We start from the raw sequence: 23,920 nt of genomic DNA, 5'->3' as shown, positions 1-23,920 counted from the left end.
TCGCTGCATTTACATGTTGCCCACATCCAATCGTTTCTCCCTGGAGGTGAGCAGCTCTGTGAACCATAAATAACACGAATTGTCCAATTTCTGCTCAGGTTGGATGCTGTTGGTATAATTGCAGCTCAGATAATGGTTTCCTATTTCTGCCCAGGTGGTTTGTTCAGCAGTGGAAATAACCAAGTACATTTATTTATTTATTTATTTATTTTTCATATCTTTATATGCTACGACACCGAATTTCAGAGGGGAACAGTTTTCTTTTCAGCCCACTGCAATTAGGTGTTTGTGCTTTTTCGGCACACAGAGTTAAATGTGATGCATTGTTATAGATTTAACTAAACAAGCAGGGAAATATTTGAGTTTTAATATGAGAAGAAATGCTGGGAATGTTTTATCATCTCTGTGCTCATTGTCTGGTTGGTTTCAGGCTTTGGTTAGGGTTCTGAGAAGATCCTGTTTTGGCTTAAAATACCTGGTTTTGTTGCTACAAACACGGTCAAGATTGTTCCAGTGTTTCCTCAAAATGACACACACATTTTGATGCATCAGTGGTTTGCAGAAACATAAACTGCAAAATCTAAGCGTGGAAAACCAGACAATTCTCTGTTTGGAGTGCCTGGATGGCCTCTGTTTTTTTTGTTTGTTTGTTTTTTTAAATATAAGTGTATGAAAAATCTAAGAAGATGGAAAAAAGGTTGATACAATTTGAATAAAACTTGAGAAAACTGAATTCAAAATATGAGCACAGTGACACAAAACTAAGAACTATTGAATAACAGTTTGGATTAAAAGCCAGTCGCTCTATTTGTATGAACATAAAACTGAAATACAATCATGTTAATTATAAATATTTGGCTCACATTTTAGCAAATGATGACGTAGAGAACAACCCTATCGTTTTAATTACCAGTTGATGAACGTTAATCCAATATTCACTCTGTTTTTGGTCTCCACCACTTTGTCTGTCTGCAAAACTGCAACTGGGTAACAAAACCAAAACAACGAGCTAAAAGATGCTAAAACGCTCCATAAAACTGAGGTGGAAACTGCAGTCAGGTGATGGTCGTCTGTGGGTTCATCGCTGCAGTTGACTCCTTTCACATTACGTGTAGTCCATTTGATCCTTCGTTGATAGAGACGTATTGATTAGCGCAGCTTTAAACGACCTCAGTAGCACTTCAGCTGATGTTTGTTTGTGTTCTTCCTTCTGACCTGCGGATCTTTGTTTGGCACGTCAATCAATCAGGCCAGACTTGTCCCTCAAGGCGCTGTGGCTTCTGATCGGATAAGGTCAGCCGGTGATACATAAAGTCGACAGCAGCCCTTTTTTGAAATCCTTCACTCTGCCAGTCAAGTCGGCTCACAAATTCGGGGATTAATAGGAAATAAAATGGGAGGAAGGGGAGAAAAAAAAAAGGGCGGAAAGCTCCGGCTTCATCCCAGAGGTCTGCATGTTTCCTTTTTTTCATAAAAAATGTAAAGGTCATCCCATCAGAGACGAACCTCAGAGCACGACATCAGACACAATGACTGAACAGGAAGATTTATGGGCGAACGGTGGATATTTTACATTGCTGGCGGTGGCATTTGGTTTAAATGGACACAGTGTTCCTCCCCCCGGGCTCAGGCGGACCCCTCTGATGGTTGGATCTCTGATAATAACACTGCATGTTGGCCTTCCGCAGACACAACATCACCTTTTTGTATGGTGGATGACCAAGTTGGTTTGCGATGATCGGGATCATTCGAAGCAGCATACTGAATTAATTCACCTGATAAGGACACTGGCAGGACAGAATTGTTTAATGGCCAAACATTTGACCGTTGCCCCTCCATTTGGGCCACTGTCGTCCAAATAACCTTGTTCCTTTTTCCATCTAAATGCAAATGGACGGGTATTGAAGAAAGTGGAAACCACTGCCATTTGCTATCTGCCCATTTGTGAGTGCACTATTGTAACCACCGGGTTTTTGTTCTGGTTGTGTGAGAAATGCATTGCCCCACTCGCTCCTCTATGAATTTCAAGAAGGCTTCAGATGGCCCAGGACGTGATGGGAACTCTGGGTATTTATACATTTGTCATAAAAGTAATAGGAGTCTCGGTGCGTTCGGTGATGGTGTCAGTGACCAGATGTACAATGACCCACTAAAGTTTTTTCTTTTTTTTTTGCTTGTGAAGCAAAGGAAGGTTTAGTTTTTTCAGAATAAAAGCATGGTGGTGGAAAGAAAGCATGAACTTTTTTTCCACAAGTTAGACAGAGCTGTTGGCACCAACGACAACACCGATGACGCACACTCAGAAGTTCTGAACCCGTTTGCTGGATGAAATAGCCGCCAAGAAGTATTTTATTCTAATAGTTCTTAATCAGTGTAAAAGGACACGTCATCCCAGCTCTTTCGCTCCCCATTTCTCCAGAATTAAATGTTGTCATTATTCGTTCCTGCGAACAACAGATGCGTCACTCTTCTCCTCTCCTCCTCCTCCTGGTGGTGGCTGACGACTGGCCAGATGGCCGACATTTCAACATTTTGTGTCAACAAAATCAAATATTTCTAAGGAGATGTTATCTTTAGTAACCTACTACATGTCAAAGCCAAACAAAATCTCTTCTTCTAACCGTAACCAAGTGTTTTGGTCTTTTTGTGCCTGAACCTAACCTGAACTGAGATGAACAAATTCAACATATCCGTGGTACGGCTCCTTTATTCATTGGTCTTCAGAGTGAGTTACTGAAAAAGAGGATATAATCGAGTCTTTCTAACTTCTAAATGTTTTCTTCACAAACTAAAATTGACAGAAACAGAAACTTGTAGGCGAAAACGCTTGAAGCCTACGTTGACTACGAGTCTTGTAGTTTCCATGTGATGTCTAGAGACACTCGACAGAATCAATGTTAGTTAAGTACGCTCATGTTTCTGTTGCTACTTTACATTTGTTTATGTTCAATTTTCTATGTCTCTCTTGTCAAAACTGGTGACCAAAAATCATGCTTTGGTTTAAAGTAGCTGTTTTTTAATTTTGTCGCTACACAAACAGCTGGACAGCAGCATTTTGTGTGTAACAATACAATAGAGGAGGGATTTGCTTTTGGTCCTCTGAGGGAAAAAAAATACATTTGGTCACCTCTAAATTAATTGGATTTTTGCCCAAAATTGCGTCTCTGCAACCCTGTCTCTGGCTTTTCTTTAAAGGTCAGCGTTGATATTTGAAACCTGGCAAATCCTCTGTGGAAACGTGTAAGTCAAAAGTCTGATTTCAGGACAAAACAATTAACGCCAAGAAGACAGAGCTAACAGAACAGGTGAGGTGTGGCGAGTCTAAATGCTCACTTAAATAAAGACACATATGCAATCAGAGCCACGGTGACCACGTAGGAAACTAAAGACCGGCGTCTTTATCGATCCTGCACAATGTCAAACACAAAGTCTGTCTCGAACTGTAACAAAGCCGTTCTCTCCAAGCGGCTTTTCTCTCCGAGGAAACTTGGGAAAGACTTTCTCTACAAGGTCACAAGTATCGACTTGCATTCTCAGACATAATAATCACGGATGGAGCAGCGTGTAGAAAACGACAACAAACCAAATGAAAACACAAGTTGCCTTTTGTCCACATCTTTTAACCTATTAGGAGATAAACTGGATTAAGGGTAAAATCTTACAAAGACTGCCTTTACGTAAATGGTTGTTCAATCACATTGTGGGATTGCTTTGACTTTATCAGCCTTTTGATAGTGTGAGAGCTGAAAAGCCTCATTCTTCAAGGGCCGCATTCGATTACATCGTGCACTGGCTGCAGAAACACAGAGACCAATGTTACAAACTCGGCTATTACATCTGCTTTTCTATTTGCTCCGTGTTTCTGGGCGAGAATTTAAAAGAATTGACTGTGGCACGTCGTTAGGTGCCTTACTATAAATGAACAGCGAAAACCACGTGGAGGGGTGGAACCACTGGAAAATAATACCACAACAAAGCTGAGCCCTCATCAATAAGAAATGAAGACAGAAAGTAGAAACTCTGGATCGAGGAGGCAAAACAAAAGGAGGTGAAAAGACAGATCTGTTGCAACAAGGGGACTAAAGCTCTACACCTTCCCCTGTTGGATAAACCCTCTAGAGATAAAGGATAAAAATGCCCCTAAATAAATTTTAAGTACTTATTTTAAAAATGCATAATCATTTCTACAACATTTGTATTGCAATGAACTGTGGGTAATTAAATCAGTGAAGTCCGGAGAAGTCTGCAGCCCAAGTGGACTCTCGGGAAGTCTGCAGAAAGTCCGCTTGAGAGACCTTGTGGACTGGACGAACGCCCCCGCAAAAACCTTGAGACTGCAAGTGTTGTGAAGTCCAGACGTTCGGATGCAGCCTTACAATTTAATATTTGTCTCAAAGGTCTTAAGTTTGTGAGAAAAGTTGATATTTGAGTTTCATTCCCAGCTTGTCAAATAATGATGCTTTCAGACAGTTTTTTGTAATATTTTGAAATGAGAGTTGTAGTTTCGAAGCACACAAAGTAAGTGTTAAAATCATGAAGGTTTCAGTTTTGAATGGTAGAGAACCATTGTTGCTATGATCTATTATTCCAAAAACACCATTAGTCCTGAAAACAGTTGCCCTGAATCTTATTGTTACGCTGATGACGAGGTCCAAATACCTCAATAAAAGGACGGTTGAACTTTTAAAGCTTTTGGAATCAGTTTAGTATGTAAGAAAAACATTTTCTGAACTACAGGCCTTCCAAGTGATGGACGTCTTTGGCATTTATCTGTCGGATAAATGGGGATTCATTGTTACAGCTGCATCTTTGGCACGTTACGTAGGAAAGTCACTGCGACGAGGTGTAAGTCAGCCTGAGATGAAGAGCAACGCAGGCTAATGCTAACGTGACCCAGTATCACGAGACGAGATATTTTAGGTGTAACGGTCCCAAGCCATTTAACCTCTATATTTTCCTACTGTACAGCACTTTGCCTTTTTTAAATGCATCATAAGTAACTGGAACAAAGATAATCAGAACAAGCCAGCTGAGAAAATTAGGTCTTACCTCATGAAAGTAGGTCTGTAGTCAGCTCGATTTTCAGAAAATAACCACCAGGACCTCTTCTGGGTCACTGTCTCTGTGTTTTTAGAACAGTGATGCACTGATATTACTTTTTATTTATCCCATTAATTGTTCTGACAGCTCCTGAACTTAAGCTTTTAGCTCGCCTGGGTGGCACTACAACATATCTTAGCAAGCAAGTGGATTTCGACTGACTTTTTGGCAAAACACGAGTGTGAAATGGTTGGATAAAGTTACGTTAGCTTGTATTTTGTGTTAAAAGATAGCTAAAGGGATGACAACGATCAAAAAAGGGATGCTAACATCAATGCTAACATCAACAAACACTAGCTTAACCCCCAAACTGACATGCTACACTGAAATAAGAGAACCCAGAACATGCAAAACTCCTCACCACTCCTCGCAGCCGGGTCTCGAAACCAGGACCTTCTTGCTGAGAGGCAACAATGCTAATCCAAGAACGATATATTACATCATGACACAGCCTTGGAGGTAGAGACCTGTTCAGTCCTATGACGGCTGCTCAGTGGCCAAAAAAGACTTGACTTCTCAGCTATGAAAATAACCTGATCTCCCATGTTGTGTGACCCCTCGAGCGTGCGCACTAGAGACCTCCCCGCCTAACTTCCTGTTTAGCGCCCGGTTAACTTGAATGTGGATTAAATCATGTATTCATTCGGCTCTTCTAGACGTGGTTATTGGACCTAAAGGCTTGTGTTATAACGAGTCATATCGCTGAGGTTTTGACGCTCAAAATAGCTCACAGGAAACAATCTTTTTGGGCCGCAGAGCATCACGTGACGTTGTAATTACACAGTTTGTCCACCGTGAAAAACGATTTGAAGCTGGCTTCAAATCCTCGTGCTCCTCTTGGGGGTTAGAGCTCATGACTGCACCTCTGTGAACTAATTCACCGTCTCTTTTGGTGCCATGTTACTGCCCCAGAATTCACTCCACCAATTACGGCCGTGTCGCTTGAACCAACATTTTCCGTGACGACAGGACAATAATCGTCTTTCCCTGAGCGTTTGTTACGGAATAACATTTATTCATGAAGATCTAGATTAGTGACTTTATTGCGAGAATATAATAATATATAATATATAAAGGCAAAGCTTCTGAAACCTTGAATAGTCCACTACAGAGTCCGTTATTAAGATACTTTTCTTCCACTACTTCCGGCGAGTATCAGATGTATCACCTATAATCGAACTTTAACTCAAGTTTCCAATGCTTTTGGTGATAACAACAGCAACAATGATCTTATTGTCTGTTTCTAATAATTAATTCACAGCTATGAAAGACCATACGTGATGAAATTGACGTATACAACACACATGATGTGCTTTAATAGTAAACAAACAGAAAAATGCACAAGAACAGTCATATTTTGTTGTTTTGAAGCCTTTAAATTCGTCTCCAGTTATTTGTGCAGTTACACAGACACCTTTTTTCCACCATTCATACAACATTGAGCTGTATTATGTTAAAAAAAAACACAAAAAAAAACCCTCCTCTTTGACTATGAAAGACAACAGTCCTAAATAAATAAAGGACAACAGAGCCTTTATGGCAGCAAATGAACCTCACGACATTTTTCAAAAAAGAGCAAGTGGCTATAGAGTTATGCTGCATGAACAGGAAATATTGCACATAGAGAAAAAGGCTCTCGGGATGACATCATTATTAATTAAGTGAAAAGAAGGAGCGATTTCTGAGCGAGGTGAAACGGTACAGATATCTGTCTGAAGCGGTCTACTCCACCCGCAGCCATAGCTATCAAATATACTTACATAACCTGCAAACACTCTCCAAGATAAAGAACAACAACAACAAAAAAAATCATATGTACAATGACAATAATTTGGGGAAAAACAAAAAAAAAATACCATTTTTAATTGACATCATTTAATACAAACCTGACATAAAAAAAAAAAAGAAAAGCAGCACATCAATTTTAAGAGACATGAGCGCATTTCAATATCAGGACAGATTTATGTGTAACGAGACATCTGCCATTAAAAAAACAAAAAACAAAAATCAAGTCTTTACATACAGAAGCGTACAACTGATGTCAAGCTGCAGTCTGATTAATGTTATCAGTGATCGATACCCACAATTTAATAATTCTTGGCATTTTGGGAGTGGATAGTGCACGTTTACAAAATATAAAGGCTTCTCGTCCGACTGTTTTTGACCCTCAAACTGTTTAAACTTCCATATTAAGGCCTTTGGACTTAGTTTAGGTCGTTATGGTGGACATGAATGGAAATGGACCTGCGGGAAATCCACCCAGACCACATTGATTCATGGGTCTTCAACTGGGTTGGGACCATAGACTGTATAAAACATGGATGTAGTCTGAATGGTCTCACCCACAGGTTCTTTTGGAAAGCCATTGTGAGGCTCTACACGTGGCGGCTCAGGCTGTTGGTTTCGGAGCGGAGAAGCTGAGACGGGCCTGCAGTTGTCATGAACAAAACGTTTCTTGTACAAGGCATTTTAATATGAGGGATCTGTAGGGATTGACTCAGTGGCCATTTCTGGAACCTCTGCGTTGGCTTCAGTTTTCACTCATGGCTTGTTTGGGTCCAAATTGTCCTGACTTGGGAGTTGACTTTGGACTTCAGCTTCCTGACTTAAATTTGGACTTATAGTCAAGACTTGAGACTTTAAATAAAAAGACTAACATCTCCTAACTCCTAATTAGCAGTTGAAACGAGTGATACAAGGTATGATACAGAACTTTATTCGCAAAAAATAAGTTGTCTTTGCAAACAATGTATAACAGTCCATTTGTGTGTTTCTTGTTGAATGGTGACCTCTAGTGGCTGCAGTAATTATGACAGGAGCAAAGGAGGACGTTATTACTATAAAGAGCTACAAAAGTCCACTTTTGGAGGAGGTATGGGAGGATGGATGGTTCAAAAACAGGGTTTTCAACCAGCGGTCTGCTCTTCATGTACCATGTGAGATTAAAATCAGTAAGTGTTACGTATGGTTAACGTAACAAGGTCCGTAACGAAAGCTTACTTATGTAACATTCTTGTTTTAACACTAAACCTATACAGGTCATTTTGTTGACTAAACTGAACCAAATTGCGACAATTTCAGAATTGGAACTCTTCTCGGGTCAAACGGTGTTGGGACGTGTCGGTAATGAGTCCAGAGACCGTACAAATCCAGCGGGACCCGAACTGACCCGGTTAGACTGGCAACAACTCCGAAAACCAGTCACAACTCCTGTCTTGAATTCTGGGAACTAGATGAACCCTTAAAGACTTCGACTCTGCAGTTCATCTGACTGAAACAGCTGAAATCAAAAGCACTGTATACTAACAGTTCTCGAATAGAAATACCCTCTAATATCAAATATTCTGATTGTTTCTCCTTTAAAAAGTTTGACACTCTTTCAATTGAATTTAGTCTTTTTTGAGGTATAACGTACTGCATCATCTGCATCGTCTATCACTGTACAGGTTTAAACTGCTGGTAAATTACAAACCAATAATATCGCACAAAAAGCGTAAGACAAACGAGACATGTGACAAAAGCGTGATTGTTCAATCAAGAGCATATGGGAATCCATACAGTAAGGCATTGCTTTAATGAAAACATCCGGACAAAAACAGTTCACAGTTTTTTTTTTTTGATTAATGCTTGATTGACGAGCGACTATGACGTCCTTTCTAACACTGATTGTTTCTGTCAACACATCGACACGAAACTACGACTCCACCTAAACGCTCCCCAGAGTACCTGATACGTAGAGATGGAAGCAGCTGGCCGATCACTACCCGAGCACGGTGGGAGGGTCACCCTCGCAGATGACAAAGCAAGGAAATGAACGAGAAATTAAGCAAATTCAGGCGATCATCAGGCTCCAGTTTTCACCTGTGGATTTAGACTGAAGCTGCCAATCGACGGTGGTTTCATACACAATCATTCTATGCTACAAGCACAGTTTTTTTTTTAAAAAAAAAGAAAAAAATACTCCCCATATACATATTACATCCACATATTTTGCAGACATCTGTGGAAATAATATCAACGTGGGACCTTATCTAAAATTAAAATTACTAATTGAGGAATCCGTGATAGATTCCAGGTGGGAGAGAAAAAAAACAAAACAAAAACAAAACGTAACGCCAAAAAAGGGCCAGCTTCTCTTGTTTAAATGCTGCTAATATAGCCTATTTACAATCATCTATTGTACGCAACAGAAATAGCCTCTGTTCTCACTAATAAGCTGATATGTTCTGGCCGTTTACCAAAGAAGAAGAAGAGTGAAATAAAATTTAAAAAAGGGAATTCATTAATTGTGCTTTTTAACCCACAAATCCACTTCATCGTTGAAATGGGACGCTTTTTAAGAGGCACCACTTGAAGTGCTTACATCAGTCAATGAGAATCTCTAAAGCTATAACAAGGACTGAAAATACAAATAGTAAATATAGTGTATTTATATATTTATAAAGTTGATACAATTCCCTTCCAGTCCCATGTCCAGTTTAAAAAATATGTCCTCACGCTGTTGAACGTCTGACATGAAGGATCCCTCTTTGTGTCAACGCGCAAAGCCCTTATGATGCTCTAACAGAGAAAACGTCTTTGCCGGGGTTTGAATCTGGGTGACACGGGAAGCTTGTGCTAAAAAGCAGGAAGAGTTGTTTTTTTTTTTTTTTTTTAAATGTAGGAGGTTGTTTTTTGTTGTTTTTTTTCTTTTTTTCTTTAAGAAGATGACAGAAACACCTCCGCTGAGGGGACTTGCTGATTTCTGTTGACCGTCCGCGGTGAGTCTCTGGAATCCTTCAGCTGACCACCCCGCAGGTTAAACAGTTACCTCGTTCTTACTGGCAGTGCGGTATGTGTGGTGGTGGCCGGGAATGTACTGTAGGTGGTCCACCGTGTGAGTTCGTCGGGAGGCGAACGCCTGCCTCTTAGACGTGGTCATTTGACCGTGGTTGACCGTCAGCGTGTTGTAGGAGTCGCTAGAGGCACTGGGCTGCGAGTGCATCTTGGCTATCTTGTGGCGGTCCATGACAGGCGTGACCGGCATCAGCATGTCGGCGTGAGACATCGCCCGCGCCATCGCCTTCTCCCGGAACTTGTCGCGCCTCATTGCCGGAGACAGCAGCAAGGGATCCTGGGAGTGGAGGCGGTCCGCTGACAGCAGCTGCTCCTCTGAGAGGTGGCGGCTGCTGCTGTACGCGTTGGCTGCCATGACGCCGTATGAAGATAGGCCGTAGTCCCCGCGCCGTGGCGTCCTGGGAGGAGACAGGACGTGGTCCTGGGACATGGCCCTCTGGACTCGGCGGGGACGCTGCCGCTGCTGGTGCTGATGGGGATCCGCGTTCAGCTTCACCATGTGGGTCGTCCCCTGGCCGCCGAAGTCCTGATGATGATGCTTCCTCGCGTAATACTCATCGATGTCCTTATCACCTGAGGACGAAGACAAAAGGTAATCAGAGAGGCGACAGTGTCAAGACTGCTGGCTCTGCTTTGAATAAATACACCCTCAGATACATTCTTGCAACCCATGCGTGATCATGCAGGGGGGGTCTGAAGGACTTGCAAACTTCTCTGCAATTTGCAAGCAGCAGTCGCTTTTGTGAAATGTATCCGAGGATGACTGTGTTTAGTGCAGTTTTTTTATATGGAAGGCAAAGATTCAGTTCTTTTTCTGTTTCCAGTGGCACAAATATTCTTAAAAAAAAGCTTCAAGACAAGATCTCTTGGCCAGACTCAGGCCTTGATGCCTGGCTGGGTGGAGGCTTCTTGTTTGGAATAGTTTCCAAATGTCTGGTTGCTGTGGCTGTGTGGACACCATCACAGTTTGACTCACAGCTGATCAGTTGGAAACTCTGATCCTTTCCTGCTGAGCTCCGACCAGCCGGCTGAAATGTGTCCAGAAACAGCCCCGAGCTGAGCAGCTTCACAGGGCCGCGTTGGCGGGGACGTACGATCGACAACGAAAGATCTTGGAGATCTACTTCGAGCACAGATTAGCTGAGATTACTCAAAGACAAGATTTTCAGGTTACAAAGTAAAGCACCTTGTTTTGTTTCGCCAGAGCTCCCTGCATTTTCTCAAGTCGGTCCACATGCAGCACTGAACTCTAGATGTGTGTCTCTAGTGACGTTCGATCAAAATGGAAATCAAAAGCATTTTGTGATGTGTTTTTCTGCAAATATCATCAGGTGACACCCGAGATCCTGATGGTACAGTAAGAGTGGGTAAAGAGGTTAGTCATCTGTACAGTTATAACATTAATCAACATTAAATTAAGTTACATTAATTAAAGAAAAAATTAATCTAACCTGAACTCGGAAAACTTTAGGATTACTTGAGGAATATTGGAAATATTGCACCTTCGACTAAAAAGAGTTATTTTTCAGTGCATATAAAATGAATTTTGCACATTCAGAAATGTAAATTTGGTCAAATCAAACTTTCTTTGTCTTACTAATAAAACAGTCCAACACATTATTCTACAGCATGAGGGGAAATTCAGTCAAGAAATCCTTCACAAGGTATTTATAATCTCATTATCAGGGCACCCATGGAACATGATTTGTAGTGAGGTAATCTAAAAGTAACTATCACGATATTAAAGTAATCCCTCCCGACCCTGCGGTGCAAACACAGCGGCTGAACGTGAGCGGTTGAAAAGCGTTTGGAAGGATAATGTCGACTCATCAGTCTCCATTATCTCCGTCCTCCACCTGCTGCCTGCTGCTGAATGGATGGATGACGTGATGATGAAACCAACGCGCCGCTGAAGAGTCCAATTCAAACTGTTTTTCAAAATGGTTTTGTCCTTTTGCATCACGAACAACAGGACAGCAGCAGACTCTCATCAGCATCATTGTCCTTCAGCGTGGAGAGGACTCATCAGGCTGCGGCGATAACTCGACGGCTCATGAGCCGGTTGTGCCTGAGCGCTCGGCGGCTTGTTTAATTCCTCTGGCAGAGAAGCGAGTCTGTGTCTCTGCGGGTGCACAAACGCTCCTAATGGTGAAGTCGTTCACGGCTGTATTAACCACAGGTCGGCAAATCGGCTCTCAGCACACTTCTGTCTACCTGTTTTTTGGCAGCGCTGGCTCACGGGGGGGAAACGCTACCACAGCAGCTCGGTGATGAACCGCTGTGGCTGAGGGGTCGTTACCTCTGCGGTAGTTAATTATCGCAGAACACAGAGGTCGAACGGCCGCTTTAGGACCATCCCACGCTTCAGCAAGTTGGGGAGAAGAGGGATGATGGGAATTGCTCGTCTGGATGCTGGGCGGCTCTCTGGGAGAGATGTCATGCCTGGATACAGAAGGTCACCTTATTGTCCCTCCATCAGGGGCTTCACATCCACCGCTCGGCTCGCATTTTTAATGACGGAGGGCCCAACTTTGGCCCGTGGCGATGTGCTCCACCATCCCTCCCTCATGGGGTCCAGTTAGATGTGACATTATGGCAGGAAATGTCAACCAAACTCAACCAGAGGCTACAAATATACAGACGATTCTACAACGCAGAGGCCCAGAGCTCCAATAATAGGTCAGACGCAAGTGTCCAACCACAGACAGAGACAGAAGTTCTCAAAGAGTCCCAGTACCTTTCTGCAAACCACAGTTATGTTTAAATTTGTATGTTTAAATGACTTTCATGCCAGGAGGTGATCGAGCTGGTGGTGGCGTTAAAACAAGAACCGGCAAGACGGCTGCCAAGCCAGAGACCACTGTTCAAGACGCTGTTTCAACATCTGCAAGCGTGAAACCTCATCGAGACATTTTCCAGGCATGTCAAATGACTGTTTTGTAGGTTTCATACCCACTGATGGCAACAACAACTTAGGGAGTCCTGACAAAAATATGTTTTTGCAACAATCCCAGACTGTATTGAGATATCCCTCAAAGAGCACAATTATAAATGTGTGTAATATATGCATGATAGGCCGATATTGGCCAATAATATCGCCCGACTCCCGAGTGTTGAAGCAGTAAAGCACGAGTGAGTGGAAGTAATTAGTCAATGAAAACTGTGAATCAGAGCCGGATGACATCACTGTTGTTACTGAGCTGTGGAAATGTACAACACTCTGACATTTATTATGACAACATGGAGGCAGTTAGCATTAGCTGTAATTAGCGGCAAATTAAAGCGGAGCGGACCAGAAAACAGGGTCCAACTTTAATCAGAGTGAGGCGGACCTCTCTCTACCGCCGAGGTAAATAGAGCTGTGATATTAATTTCAAAATGTGCACCCACAAACACACTTCCTCTTCCTGCAGACCGGCCTCCACCGCCGTTTGATTTAGGACCCGCTCTTTACGAGCGTTCACTTCTTTCACTGTTTACACTTTAAGTGACTGGAATGATTTAGCAGGGGCGGTGCAATACCGCTCGATCTCATCTCCGCGGCGCTGATAAAATGCAGCACTTTACAATTAACATGATTGCGAAGGGGGCGAAGGGGTCCCAAACGTGGAGCGGAGCTACAAACACAGTAAATTGCTAACAACGGCTAATTAAACCCCCAGCTCCCACTCTGCTAGATTAGATTCAATATAGCCGGTTTATTTATGTGTCAGCTATTGATCACGGAAGCCTGTAATCATATAACGCACTAAAACCCGCAAAACTGGTGGAACATCAATTATAAAGTGATCTTCAGAGCCGGAGCGCTGGAATTAAAACGGGTAAACACGGCAATATCATTTCATGTTTTTGTTTTTTTCACAGGCGACTGTTTTGTTCGGAGGTGTTTTGATCCCTTTTAGTGCGATTAAGACAACAGATTTGTTTCTCCTCCTCCTCCTCCTCCTCTGACGAGGAGCTGGGGTTACTTCAGAGCAGCGTCCTCCATCGTTGAAGGACGGCGGGATGGAAGAGGAGTCGCACACACACACACACACACACACACACACACACACACGATCATTTAAAATTGCAAATAAACCATACTAATTTAATTTTGTCATCATCAGCTCTCCAGATGGTTTCATTAAAAGGCAACTAATTATATTACTTTTAGGCTTGTTTCCAAAGACCTCACTCACGCTTCAACCTGCAGCAAAATGTTTTTTTTTTCTTTTTTCTCTTCCTCTCTGCGAGTGAAACGGCCTCCGTCAGGGGACGACTTGGCTCGCTTGTTTGACAAATTCCGCAGGGCTCCCGTCTCAAATTCGAAACGCTCTTTTTTGTAGTTCGCCGTGATTCATCTCTGTGATTTTCTGTGTGTGTACAAGGCTCCAGTGAGATAAGAGCAAAGCCCCGAGTTGATAAGGGAGTGAAGAAGAAAAAAACAAAAAAAAAAAAAACGCAGAAAAGACAAATGTTGAACGCGCTGAAAGGAGATTGCACCGATGCATGTTTCCTCTATCACGCAACCACTGATGGCACTTTTTAAAATGGCTTTCTGTCTAACTTCTCTTAAGAGTCAAGGACAGAGAGCGGCGCAGTGCAATTTGGAAACCGTCGCCACAAATAACGCTGTTGAAGAAAAAGTACGGCACAAGTATTCTGTGTGTGGACAACAAGAATAAATCGATGTGAGCCACTTGGGGCTAAAGGAAATGTTTCTCGGAAAAAAGATTTACTGTCAACAAATGTGTTAAATGTGATAACTCACAACATAATACGCTCGCGAGCGCGCGGCGTGTTTTCCACAGTCGGTGCTTTCACTCAGCTGACAAATGGGCGACGTGGCGGCGCGCCGAGCGGCACACGCTCAATGCCTGTTTACTTGAGTGTGTCACAAAGAAGTCTGAAGAGTCTGAAGGCACGAGCTGTGAGAGGGAGAAAAGTGCCCTTCGATTAGATTTCACACTTTCTTGACGGAATTTTCATGCTCAGACGAGACGAGTCCAGCTGAAACCTGAAGCGCCTCTCTCCGACGATCCCATCGCTCTGAATCCATCTCAAACACTGACGCAAGAATAAATGAAAAATGGATGTGTCTCAAGTGGAGCATCTGAAGTGGAAATAGTCACTAAATATGGTAGATTTTATAAAATATTCCTGCTCCTCCTGCCTCTCTAAAGGGTTTCTTTGAACCACGTTTGCATAAAATCCTCCAGAGCTCGACGTCAGTTCGAAAAGGACACGATGATGCATTCCTGCTGTTTGCGCACCTCGTCAGAAGAGCCCAAAGATGAAAGAAAGACGTGTAACTATAAATGTTTTCACTCCATTAAACTTCAAACCAGGATGCAACAGAGCATCGGGGTGACCGCATCTCATACTTTATCTGACTTCACCAAACTCCAGTTATCATTTTACCAATCGAATCGAACGCTGAATGGATGAAAAACACATTTATAACCATCCTGTGCAAAGAGGAAGCTACGTAACACAGGCTGGTATCATTTTTAGGAACATTTCATCTGCAGAGTATATTTTTCTAATTTCTACACAAAAAATGTTTGTACTTATTTTGGAAGATGTTATTTTCTCCAGCGTGTGAACCGATGCAGAGGATTCAAGTTGTGGTGACTGACATTAAGACACTTAATGCTTCTTATGTGCATATTTATGTCCTCAGCTGTCACACACAGCTAAAAATGTTTATTAGCATTATTACTGGGAACTGGAACTTGACTTTTAGAGTTTGAATAATGAACCGATGAAGATGTCACAGGTGGAGGAGGAGGAGGAGGGTGGCTGCTGTGTTTCACTTTTAATGAGGTGAGCTGTTGAAGAACACAGAGAGCGAGACAAAACACAACCAAACAGGCTGATCAGGGAAACCTTTGCACGATCTGATGATCGCTGTGTTGGTGTTTTTTCCTGCAAGATCATAATTAATGATGCTCCGAGACTGTCACTGACTGTCAAAAAGATACAGCTGAGCGACTCTGGAGGAGAGAGACCAGATAAAGATGCAACTTCATAACCTAACAAAGTGTTTCTGTTAGCTTAACGTCACCAAAACTGAAAAGAAACAGAAAATATGAAGTGAGTGTTATAATAATATGCTCCAGACAGGTTACAAAATCCAGTCTCACTCGCTCCCGGAGCAACACTGCTTAATTTTAGTAAGAACAACACCAACACGGTGAAATCAGTCACACCAAAAAGCCCTTTCACAATCTTTAATTCACAGTGACGTACATACACGTTACCAAATCCTGAACCTTGGATGTGTTCGCGGCTCAGAACTTGATCGTTCATGAGTGGTTTGACTTTTGCAGTCTTGGTTGGATTGTTCGACCGAACGGTTTAATGTGAAAACAGTCTTCATCTTTACGTCTGTTTTGAATGTTGGAACAAAACTGCATCACTCTGTACGTGTGAAACTGAAGGATCCAACTAAGAACACAAAGGGAAGATTCACCTTTTCATATTTAAAGGTCAGTGTGTCCAGATTCTGCTCTGCATTCGACAAAACTCCATTTTTTTTGGTGGGGTTTTGGAATAAAGTACAAGATGAAGCTACATTGGAAACTCTGCCTTCCTGTCAGACAAACATTCAAAACATGAGGGGAACTTTTTAAAGTAGTCGAGCTCTCGTTCAAGCCGCTCGTCCCGCCAGTCTGTTTGCTACTATCGTCCACAGGATACATCAACACGTGGATAAACTCAGGACACATGCATCTCATCTAAAAGAAAACTGGCCATGCCGGGTCAGGAGGTCAGAACCACATCATCCACGTCAAATGCCACAGCACAGATAATGAACTGATGCAACGCTTCGGATATTAACAGCGCCGTCTTGTTGCCGTATAGAAGCCATTCAGCTGCGAGGAAACGGCCCTTAATATGTCATTAAGAGACATTAGCAACATGATATGGGTTGCAGATGGAGCCAAATTACACACCAATTAGTTGTCCGTCGATGGGATGAGGGGATGGAGATGAGTATGGAGGCGCTGGCGCCGCGTCATGCATTTTAAAAAGGAAGTTTATTTCCCTAAAAAAAAAAAGGTGAAAAAGTGAGAGGGCGACCTGCGTGATGAGGCGCCAAACATCTGGAGATACTTATCATGATGCATGTCTCTGTAATGGACATTCAGATGTTTCGCCGGGCCGGACGTGGTGAATGCGGCGACCCTTTAATGTGCGGGGGGGCACGAGGGTGACGTCATTCCCGTCTCTCTCTTTTGTTTATTTATTTATTTTTTTTCAGTGCATCAGGCAGAACACGGCGATGGAGGACGAATGAAGGACCACCTACTTAATCTGTGGAGGGAGGAGGAGTATTTACTTAAGTCAGACTTGAGGGCCAGCTCGTAGGAGGGCGGCAGATGGCTGAGGTTCTGGAAGGATCTGGACAGGGACAGGTCGTACGGCTCCGTGGCTGAGGTCAGGATGTTGTTCATCCGCTGGGGTCTCTCTACAGGGGACAGGGGGAGGAAGCGGTGCGCTGCAGTCAGTCAGAAATAAGGGTTATACACTGGGAGTCGTTACTGGAGGGGAGAGAGAGAGAGAGAGGGAGGGAGGGAGGGAGGTAGAGAGGGTGTGATGAGGAGAGAAGTGTGGAGTGAGAGACTGGAGGTGACACCGTTTAGTGGAGGGATTTAGAGATTGATTGGTTTTACGTGTTGGGGTGTTTAAAGCCACGGCTGCAGGCAGGGAACCACCTCGTAGCATCTGCTGCTGAAAAAGGTGCATTCAGAAAATCTTACAGCTGCGACAAAAACTAGATCAAAAGTGAATGAAGCGCCAACTTTTTCAGTGATGTTTGAGCAGAAAAAGACAAATATTTACAGGTTTCAGCGCCTCAAAATGCTTTTCTTTGTAAGTGATGGCAGTAAATGAAGTGTTTTTTGGGCTTTGGACTCCTGATTGGACAGAAAAAGCAATGTCTACTAGCTGTTAGCTACCGAGATATCCACTAGGTAACAGTCTGCTTCTGTTTACTGGATCTGAACCACAACATGGACTCGTGTCAGCCAGGATAAACCAGAACGGGTCCAGGTCTCGGCCAGATCCAGCCCATGAGGAAAGAGAACTGTGGCCCAGATTTGGATCAGGGCCCGGACGAACGCTGGTTCTGGTTCCTCAACAATACCTCTATCTCTGTTTTAACTATGATCCAGTGGCACAAACGAGCGCCGCCTCATTAATTACTTAATCATTAGCAGTTCTTTACTATCAAGAGAAGCAGCAGCTCGGTTTTAACTTGGGGTCACAGCTAATTGTCATAATGATGAAGTAATCAGGGACTACTTAGTAACTACTTAGTGTGATATATCACTTTACTTACGGCACTAACAAGAGTAACATGTTCCTTCATAACTGCTCGTACTGTTTTCTGTAGGTGGAAGACAAAAAAAAAACATTAAAATCCCTGATTTTTGAATGGAGTCTGGTGACGCTACCTTAAGTCACGTTTAACTGAATGTTGACGAGTCGTAGCGTCATTAAAACGCACCAATCTGTGATTCTGAGCGTCGAAGCAGCTCGACTGACGCCTCATCGTGAAATTCCCTTTAACGGTTGTGCGTCTGCCATCCATGACATGTGTGGCACCATTAAAGGCTCCCCGCACTGCGCCGGAGCTCCCGTGGCTTCGGTATTTGGGACGCCCAGTCATGGGTCAGGAGGCGCAGCGGGTGGGGAGGTGCTGGGATACGGGCAGGGACTCTGGTGCTGGATTTAAAAATAGGACGGGGGCGACTACTGGCGGAGCAAGGAGGACAGGGACACACAACACCGAGGAAACATATGGCGTTAGAGGGGGAGTGTGTGTGCATGTGTGTGTGTGTGTGTGTGTGTGTGTGTGTTGAGCCGGTTCGGTGGAAATGTGAAAATGTGCGAAGAGAGAGATTGTAGCAGATTTTCGGACTAAAGGTCAAGGATTGTAATGCAGCAGCGTGAAGTTTTGTGACTGCAAAAAATACACAAGCGCTTAAAAAAAATTTTAAAAAATGAAAGGAAAGAAAAAGGAGAATTTGAAAAAGAATAAAATAAAAATATGACCCCCAGTGTGCAGGTAGAAAACAACTGATCTCTACATGACAGGAGTTGAAGAAAGAAAGGTGGAAAAGGAAAAAATATACACATAGACGCCACGTGTATGTGTATTACTTACCGTATCTCATTTGTCTGTGGGCTAACGAATCCAAGTGAGAAAGAAAGGATCAATAACAGTCAATGTGCACAGTCAAACCCTCCCATAAACCAGGGAGGTTGTTCAAATATTACAAGAATGTGTTAACCAGAAAAAAAAAACTCTTGAATTATGCAGAACAGACACGACCCCCCCCCCCCCCCTTTTTGTCGGATGCTAAATAGCCTCGGAAAAAGCGCCGTTTGAAGGGTTTTATTTGGCGCTGGAAGTACTTTTGAAACCCATTTCCCCGGTGAAAAGGTGGCAGAACGTGGACCGCGGCGCTCCATTAACGCTGGAAGAGTTTGAACGAGGACTCTGTGAAAAAAAAAAAAACTCTTCCACAAAAAAAAAAAACGTCGACCTCTGTGGGTTTTTTAGAATATCAAAGAAGGTTTTTTTTTCTATCTTTTGTATCGAGTTGAGGCCTGATTCCTTCTTTAATTACATGGTGTTTCATTTCATTGCCGTTTAGTCGCGGGAGCGTTCAGTAATTCCACACTAAGAGCCGCTCCCCTTTCACAGAAAATCACATTAAGAGGAATAGATGGGATGCAATAACAGTAATTGGGCTTTCAATAACTTCTTCGGCAAACTGCACAGATGATCTTTTGATTATCAGACACTTTTTTTTTTTTTTCTCCTCCCTTGCTTTTCATTTTCTCAGAGGACTTCTTTATCGGCTCCTCGGATTTTTTAATTTCCCCGGGAGAAGATACACTTTTTGTCCTTGAAATTGGAAGCGGTCCATCGCGAGAATTGTTTTGGTTTGATTTCATTTACAGACGGGTAATGAAGCAGATCGTTTATGGGAAAAGTCGAAGTCGGGTCAGTTATTCTTGTTTAAAAGTCAGATAAGAAAAAAAAAAAAAACTACACAGAAGTTTTATTTTAACAAACCGACACAACGCGGTGAGACTGTGTTTATTTGTGGCGGTTGGACTACGTGTGGTTTTCGTGTTCTTACCCAGTTTAGGTGTGAGCGCCGTCAGATCCAGGTGGCTGTGCTGGTACTCATGGTGGTGGTTTCCTGTGGAGAGAAAAAGATCCCAGAGTTCATTTCAACATGTCAGGTTCAAGTGACGAGAAGGAAATCAGACGTTTCGTCGGACAGGTCCTTCGCCTTGATGCTGAAGGGTTAGTTTGATCAAATCAACCCAGTAAAAAACATATTTTCTCTCTCGACCTTGATGGTTTATAGACATAACAACTCTGTCACTTGCGACCCAACAGGCAGGCTTGAGGAGCGGTCCATGATCACTCTCCTGCCTGTTGGGTCGCACTCGGGGATCGACACTTTCTGTCTGCCATGACGGCGGCACGCAGGAGGTGCTACTGCTAACGTGAGTTGTCCAGAAACTCTCTTTTTAGTACACAATGGTCATGTGTAGAGACCCTGGTGATACTACCAGCAAAGTTTCATGTTGTGTCGAGACTTCTTACTGTTTTAAAAATAGAGATTTTGATGCTAGCGTAAAAGTGCGCAGCACTCTTTGAAAATTCGAAGATTAGCTTGCCCAAAAACTAAACTACGGTAAATCTTAAAAGTGCCTCTTTTGTCACAATGCTTTTACACGAAGGTTTGACTCATATTCAATCCCAAATAAAGCATTTTTGGCAAGAAAACTACTGCACCCCTGACTTCAGACGGGGTATTTGTTGGTCTGTTTTGTAGTCGCTTTCTTGCCGCCACAAGATAATAATGTGCTAAAAATCAGCCGGACCAAACCTCACATCATGACCCACGAGGCCACGGTCGCACAGACTGGCCTGGGAAGATGTTATCTGTCAGATAACATGATGATGTGATCTTGCTGTGAGCCAAACACAGAGCCGGTCGAACCAACTAGAGTCCTATGAGCAGCTGCTGGCTTTGCCTTTTGTAACCCTCACAGCATCGTCTAGATACTGTGTCACCGCGGACGAGTGGGTGAAAAATGTGTTGTGGGATTTTAGTAAACAGACTGTTTTTTTAAAGACAATCCCTCTGTGAGTCGAGCACAACAGGCACAAGTCTGGCTGACGGAGTATCAGCCGGCTTCTCCGTCAGCGTTGGCTGTTTTTTTTTTTTTCAGATATAAGAGCTTTGATTTTCTCGCCGTGTCTCAAGTGAGCAGTAAACTGTCACGGCTCAGTTACGGGCCTTTTTTTTTTCCCTCCCTTCTTCTTCCATTTGACAGAATCCACTGCGAACCACTGCTTTGCCCCAAAATGATTGATTACAGCCTCTTTATTCGGGAACATGGAAACAGCTCGTGGTGATCCATCTTTTGCTGCGGCGCAGTCGTTTGATGCCGCAGTAATATCGTTATGTGTTGTTCGAGCACTTAGAAGAACAAAGCGGCATCATCTGAGACCTCCATCACCGCGCTGCGATGGCGAGTTCAAATAATTTCAGAGAGTGAAAATATCGCCTTTATTCAATTACAGCGGGTGTTTTCTGAACGGCGCCGCGCACAAAACATGGATATGTGATACTTGTAGCTTATTTGCATTTAAATATGTTCATCTATCATCCTCTAAGGGTGCTAAAGACAATAAAAACACAGCTCTGATGGCTTTAAACTACAGATATGAGCTCTTTAAAGCGACGACGACGACGGGGGAGGTTGTGTGTTCTGCTCTTGTTAAAGATCAGTGTGTGCGTTTCAATCATGATGCTCTCCCAGCGGCTCCGCGTGACATTTCCGACAGATGTTATTTGACTTTTTGCTCAGATCCGAAGCCCGTATGAAGATTAATCTCACATATATTTTTTTTTTTTTCCAGCTCAGCTCAACATAAAGACTGAGAGTTAAGTAGCTGCGTGGCATAATTACAAAACAAAAGTCGTATTCGGTCCGTTCCGCCTGCAGCTGTACTCTTTTTTTTTTTTTTTCCAATCACAGGTTTTGATCAAGGGACCAATTAAAACAGCTACAGAAAGCTTGAGCTGAATTAACCCACCACCAACTTAAAATGGAAGCCGTTTTCTACCAAATAAACAACAACCTTTTTACTATCAGTGTAATTGCGGAAACTGATTTTTTTGTCCTTCTCTCTCCCTCCACAGCGGAGAGACAAACGACAGCCTCGTAAAAATGTCACACATTAAAATGTAGCGCGAGTGTTTAAACCAAGGCTCACGAGTTTATCACCGAGGATGCTTTTTTTAATTTATTTTCTTCATGGAGGTACTCTCTGGTTCAGGGTTTTTAACATTCCCATGATCCAATTATCCTCTTTATGTGAGATATCTGACGGTTTATTGCTGGTGTTGTGCAGCAGCTGGGGCACTAAAGAAAAAGAGAAAGACAGAAAGAAATAAAGATATCTGTTTATTTGTGGGGTTATATTTCACAGAAGAGTCTGGTCCAAGTACTCGACCGGTGTAGCGAAGCATGAATCAGCCTCGCTCACGCTCATGTTCCTCTGTTTGTTCTTACATCAGAGGAGAGCTACAGGTACCAGAATCTGACTGGGTTTTTTTTTGTTTTTTTTTGTGTGTGTGTGCAGAGCAGGATGACAGGTCGGTTGATGAAATTGAGTCCAACCGCTGCTGCAATAAACGACAGTCTGTTGCGGCAGCGGTGGATGTGGCAGGAGTCTCTCTCCACTGTTTGTCACTCTGCATTTGCAGTTTCCACAAACTCTCGACATGTGCAGAAAATCTGACAGAGCCAATAAACATGAAAACCATGTGGGGACAAAATAACCTGTACTGTTTGAGTAAAAAAGTGTGTAGACGCTGGATCATTCCCAAACATTACTTGAGTCCGTCCGTCAGATGTTTATACGCCTGGCTGCAGGGATGTCAGGTCTGAAACTGAATTCTGGCTCACAGTCGGTGCTCCAGCCTCATCCTGAAGGTGTCGGATGAGGCTGAGGTTCTGGGCTCTGTGCAGACCGGTCCACTCCTTTCATTCCAAACCAATTCCTTCAATTATTAAAGAAACTCTTTGGGGGCATTTCCAGCAGAGAGGCAGGGGTGATACGCACAAAGGGCCCCAAGCTGGAGTCAAACCGGAGATGCTGCAAGTGACATTATGTTTATATTGCTCTCACAGAAACACATACAGCTGGAAACAGGGACGAAGACAAAGAGCTCTCTGTGTTATCACGAGTACAATCAGTGCAAAGAGGCAACAGAGGTACTGCAAAGGAATAGTTAAGAGAGAGAAAGAATAAATACTGCAGTAACGAGGACGCTCTCCCCAGAATGTCTTTTCAGTGCAGCACAGCTTGTGTCTGAATACCTGCTGCCTCCCTCCACCACATCTCAGTTCATAATGTTTACCCACAATGCAACGCAAGGCAGCGAGGTTGAAACTTTACATAGTTTCATGACGGCAGCAAACTCCTGATCATTTGGTCTTTTCATTAGTTTTTATTGATACCAAGAAAAATGCAGAATATCAGCCGACTTACACACTTCAAGAAAGATGATCAAGCCGCTTAAATCTGTCTCTGCAGTATTTTAGTGTAGTTGTAGATGTATTAAGTGCACATAGAAACGTATCTGAAGCTGAAGTTGCTGCTGGTGTTAAAGGTTTCAACTGTCGCACGACGACAAGACCTGACCGAGAAAAGTGGAGCAGGAATGTCAGGGGACCTCTTCCAAAATATCAGTTTTATCATTCACACTGAAGCGTTTGACATCCCGAATCCAGCTGAGGTGAAGCTCTGTGCTGTGTGCAGTCCACGGAGGGGAAACGTACCTGCTAAGTGTTAATACATAATGCAGCAGCTCTCGCTGACGGTTAAGTGTGTCACGCGGATTGGCAGGAGCAGCGCGGGGCGGCCCCGTCACAAATGAATCGAACGCTTCCA

At 43.1% G+C, this 23,920-nt stretch overlaps 2 protein-coding genes across 4 annotated transcripts in view; both read right to left on the bottom strand.

Moving 5' to 3' along the window:
- LOC119013722 (phosphoinositide-interacting protein-like) overlaps positions 1-5,752 on the bottom strand; it is a 28,709-nt gene extending 22,957 nt beyond the window's left edge. Inside the window, exons 1-2 of the mRNA XM_037088535.1 lie at positions 5,462-5,752; positions 5,050-5,122 (exon numbers count right to left, since the gene is read on the bottom strand). The gene's annotated coding sequence lies outside the window, so the exon portion shown is untranslated. The remainder of the gene's footprint in view (positions 1-5,049; positions 5,123-5,461) is intronic.
- A 733-nt stretch (positions 5,753-6,485) lies between these two features.
- Positions 6,486-23,920, bottom strand: part of LOC119013299 (protein shisa-6) — a 77,219-nt gene continuing 59,784 nt past the window's right edge. For 2 of the 3 annotated variants that reach the window (XM_037087690.1, XM_037087691.1), the window contains 4 exons: positions 20,079-20,141; positions 19,094-19,114; positions 17,264-17,392; positions 6,486-10,509 (listed from right to left, as the gene is read on the bottom strand). In XM_037087690.1, the coding sequence (XP_036943585.1) occupies positions 9,899-10,509; positions 17,264-17,392; positions 19,094-19,114; positions 20,079-20,141 (824 nt within the window). In that variant the 3' untranslated portion in view covers positions 6,486-9,898. The remainder of the gene's footprint in view (positions 10,510-17,263; positions 17,393-19,093; positions 19,115-20,078; positions 20,142-23,920) is intronic. The other variant, XM_037087692.1, reaches the window with a different exon arrangement.

This window comes from Acanthopagrus latus, chromosome 23, assembly GCF_904848185.1.
Source record: "Acanthopagrus latus isolate v.2019 chromosome 23, fAcaLat1.1, whole genome shotgun sequence".
Classification (NCBI taxonomy): domain Eukaryota; kingdom Metazoa; phylum Chordata; class Actinopteri; order Spariformes; family Sparidae; genus Acanthopagrus; species Acanthopagrus latus.
The sequence above is the reverse complement of the archived record's forward strand: the minus strand, read 5'-3'. Positions and strand labels throughout refer to the sequence as shown.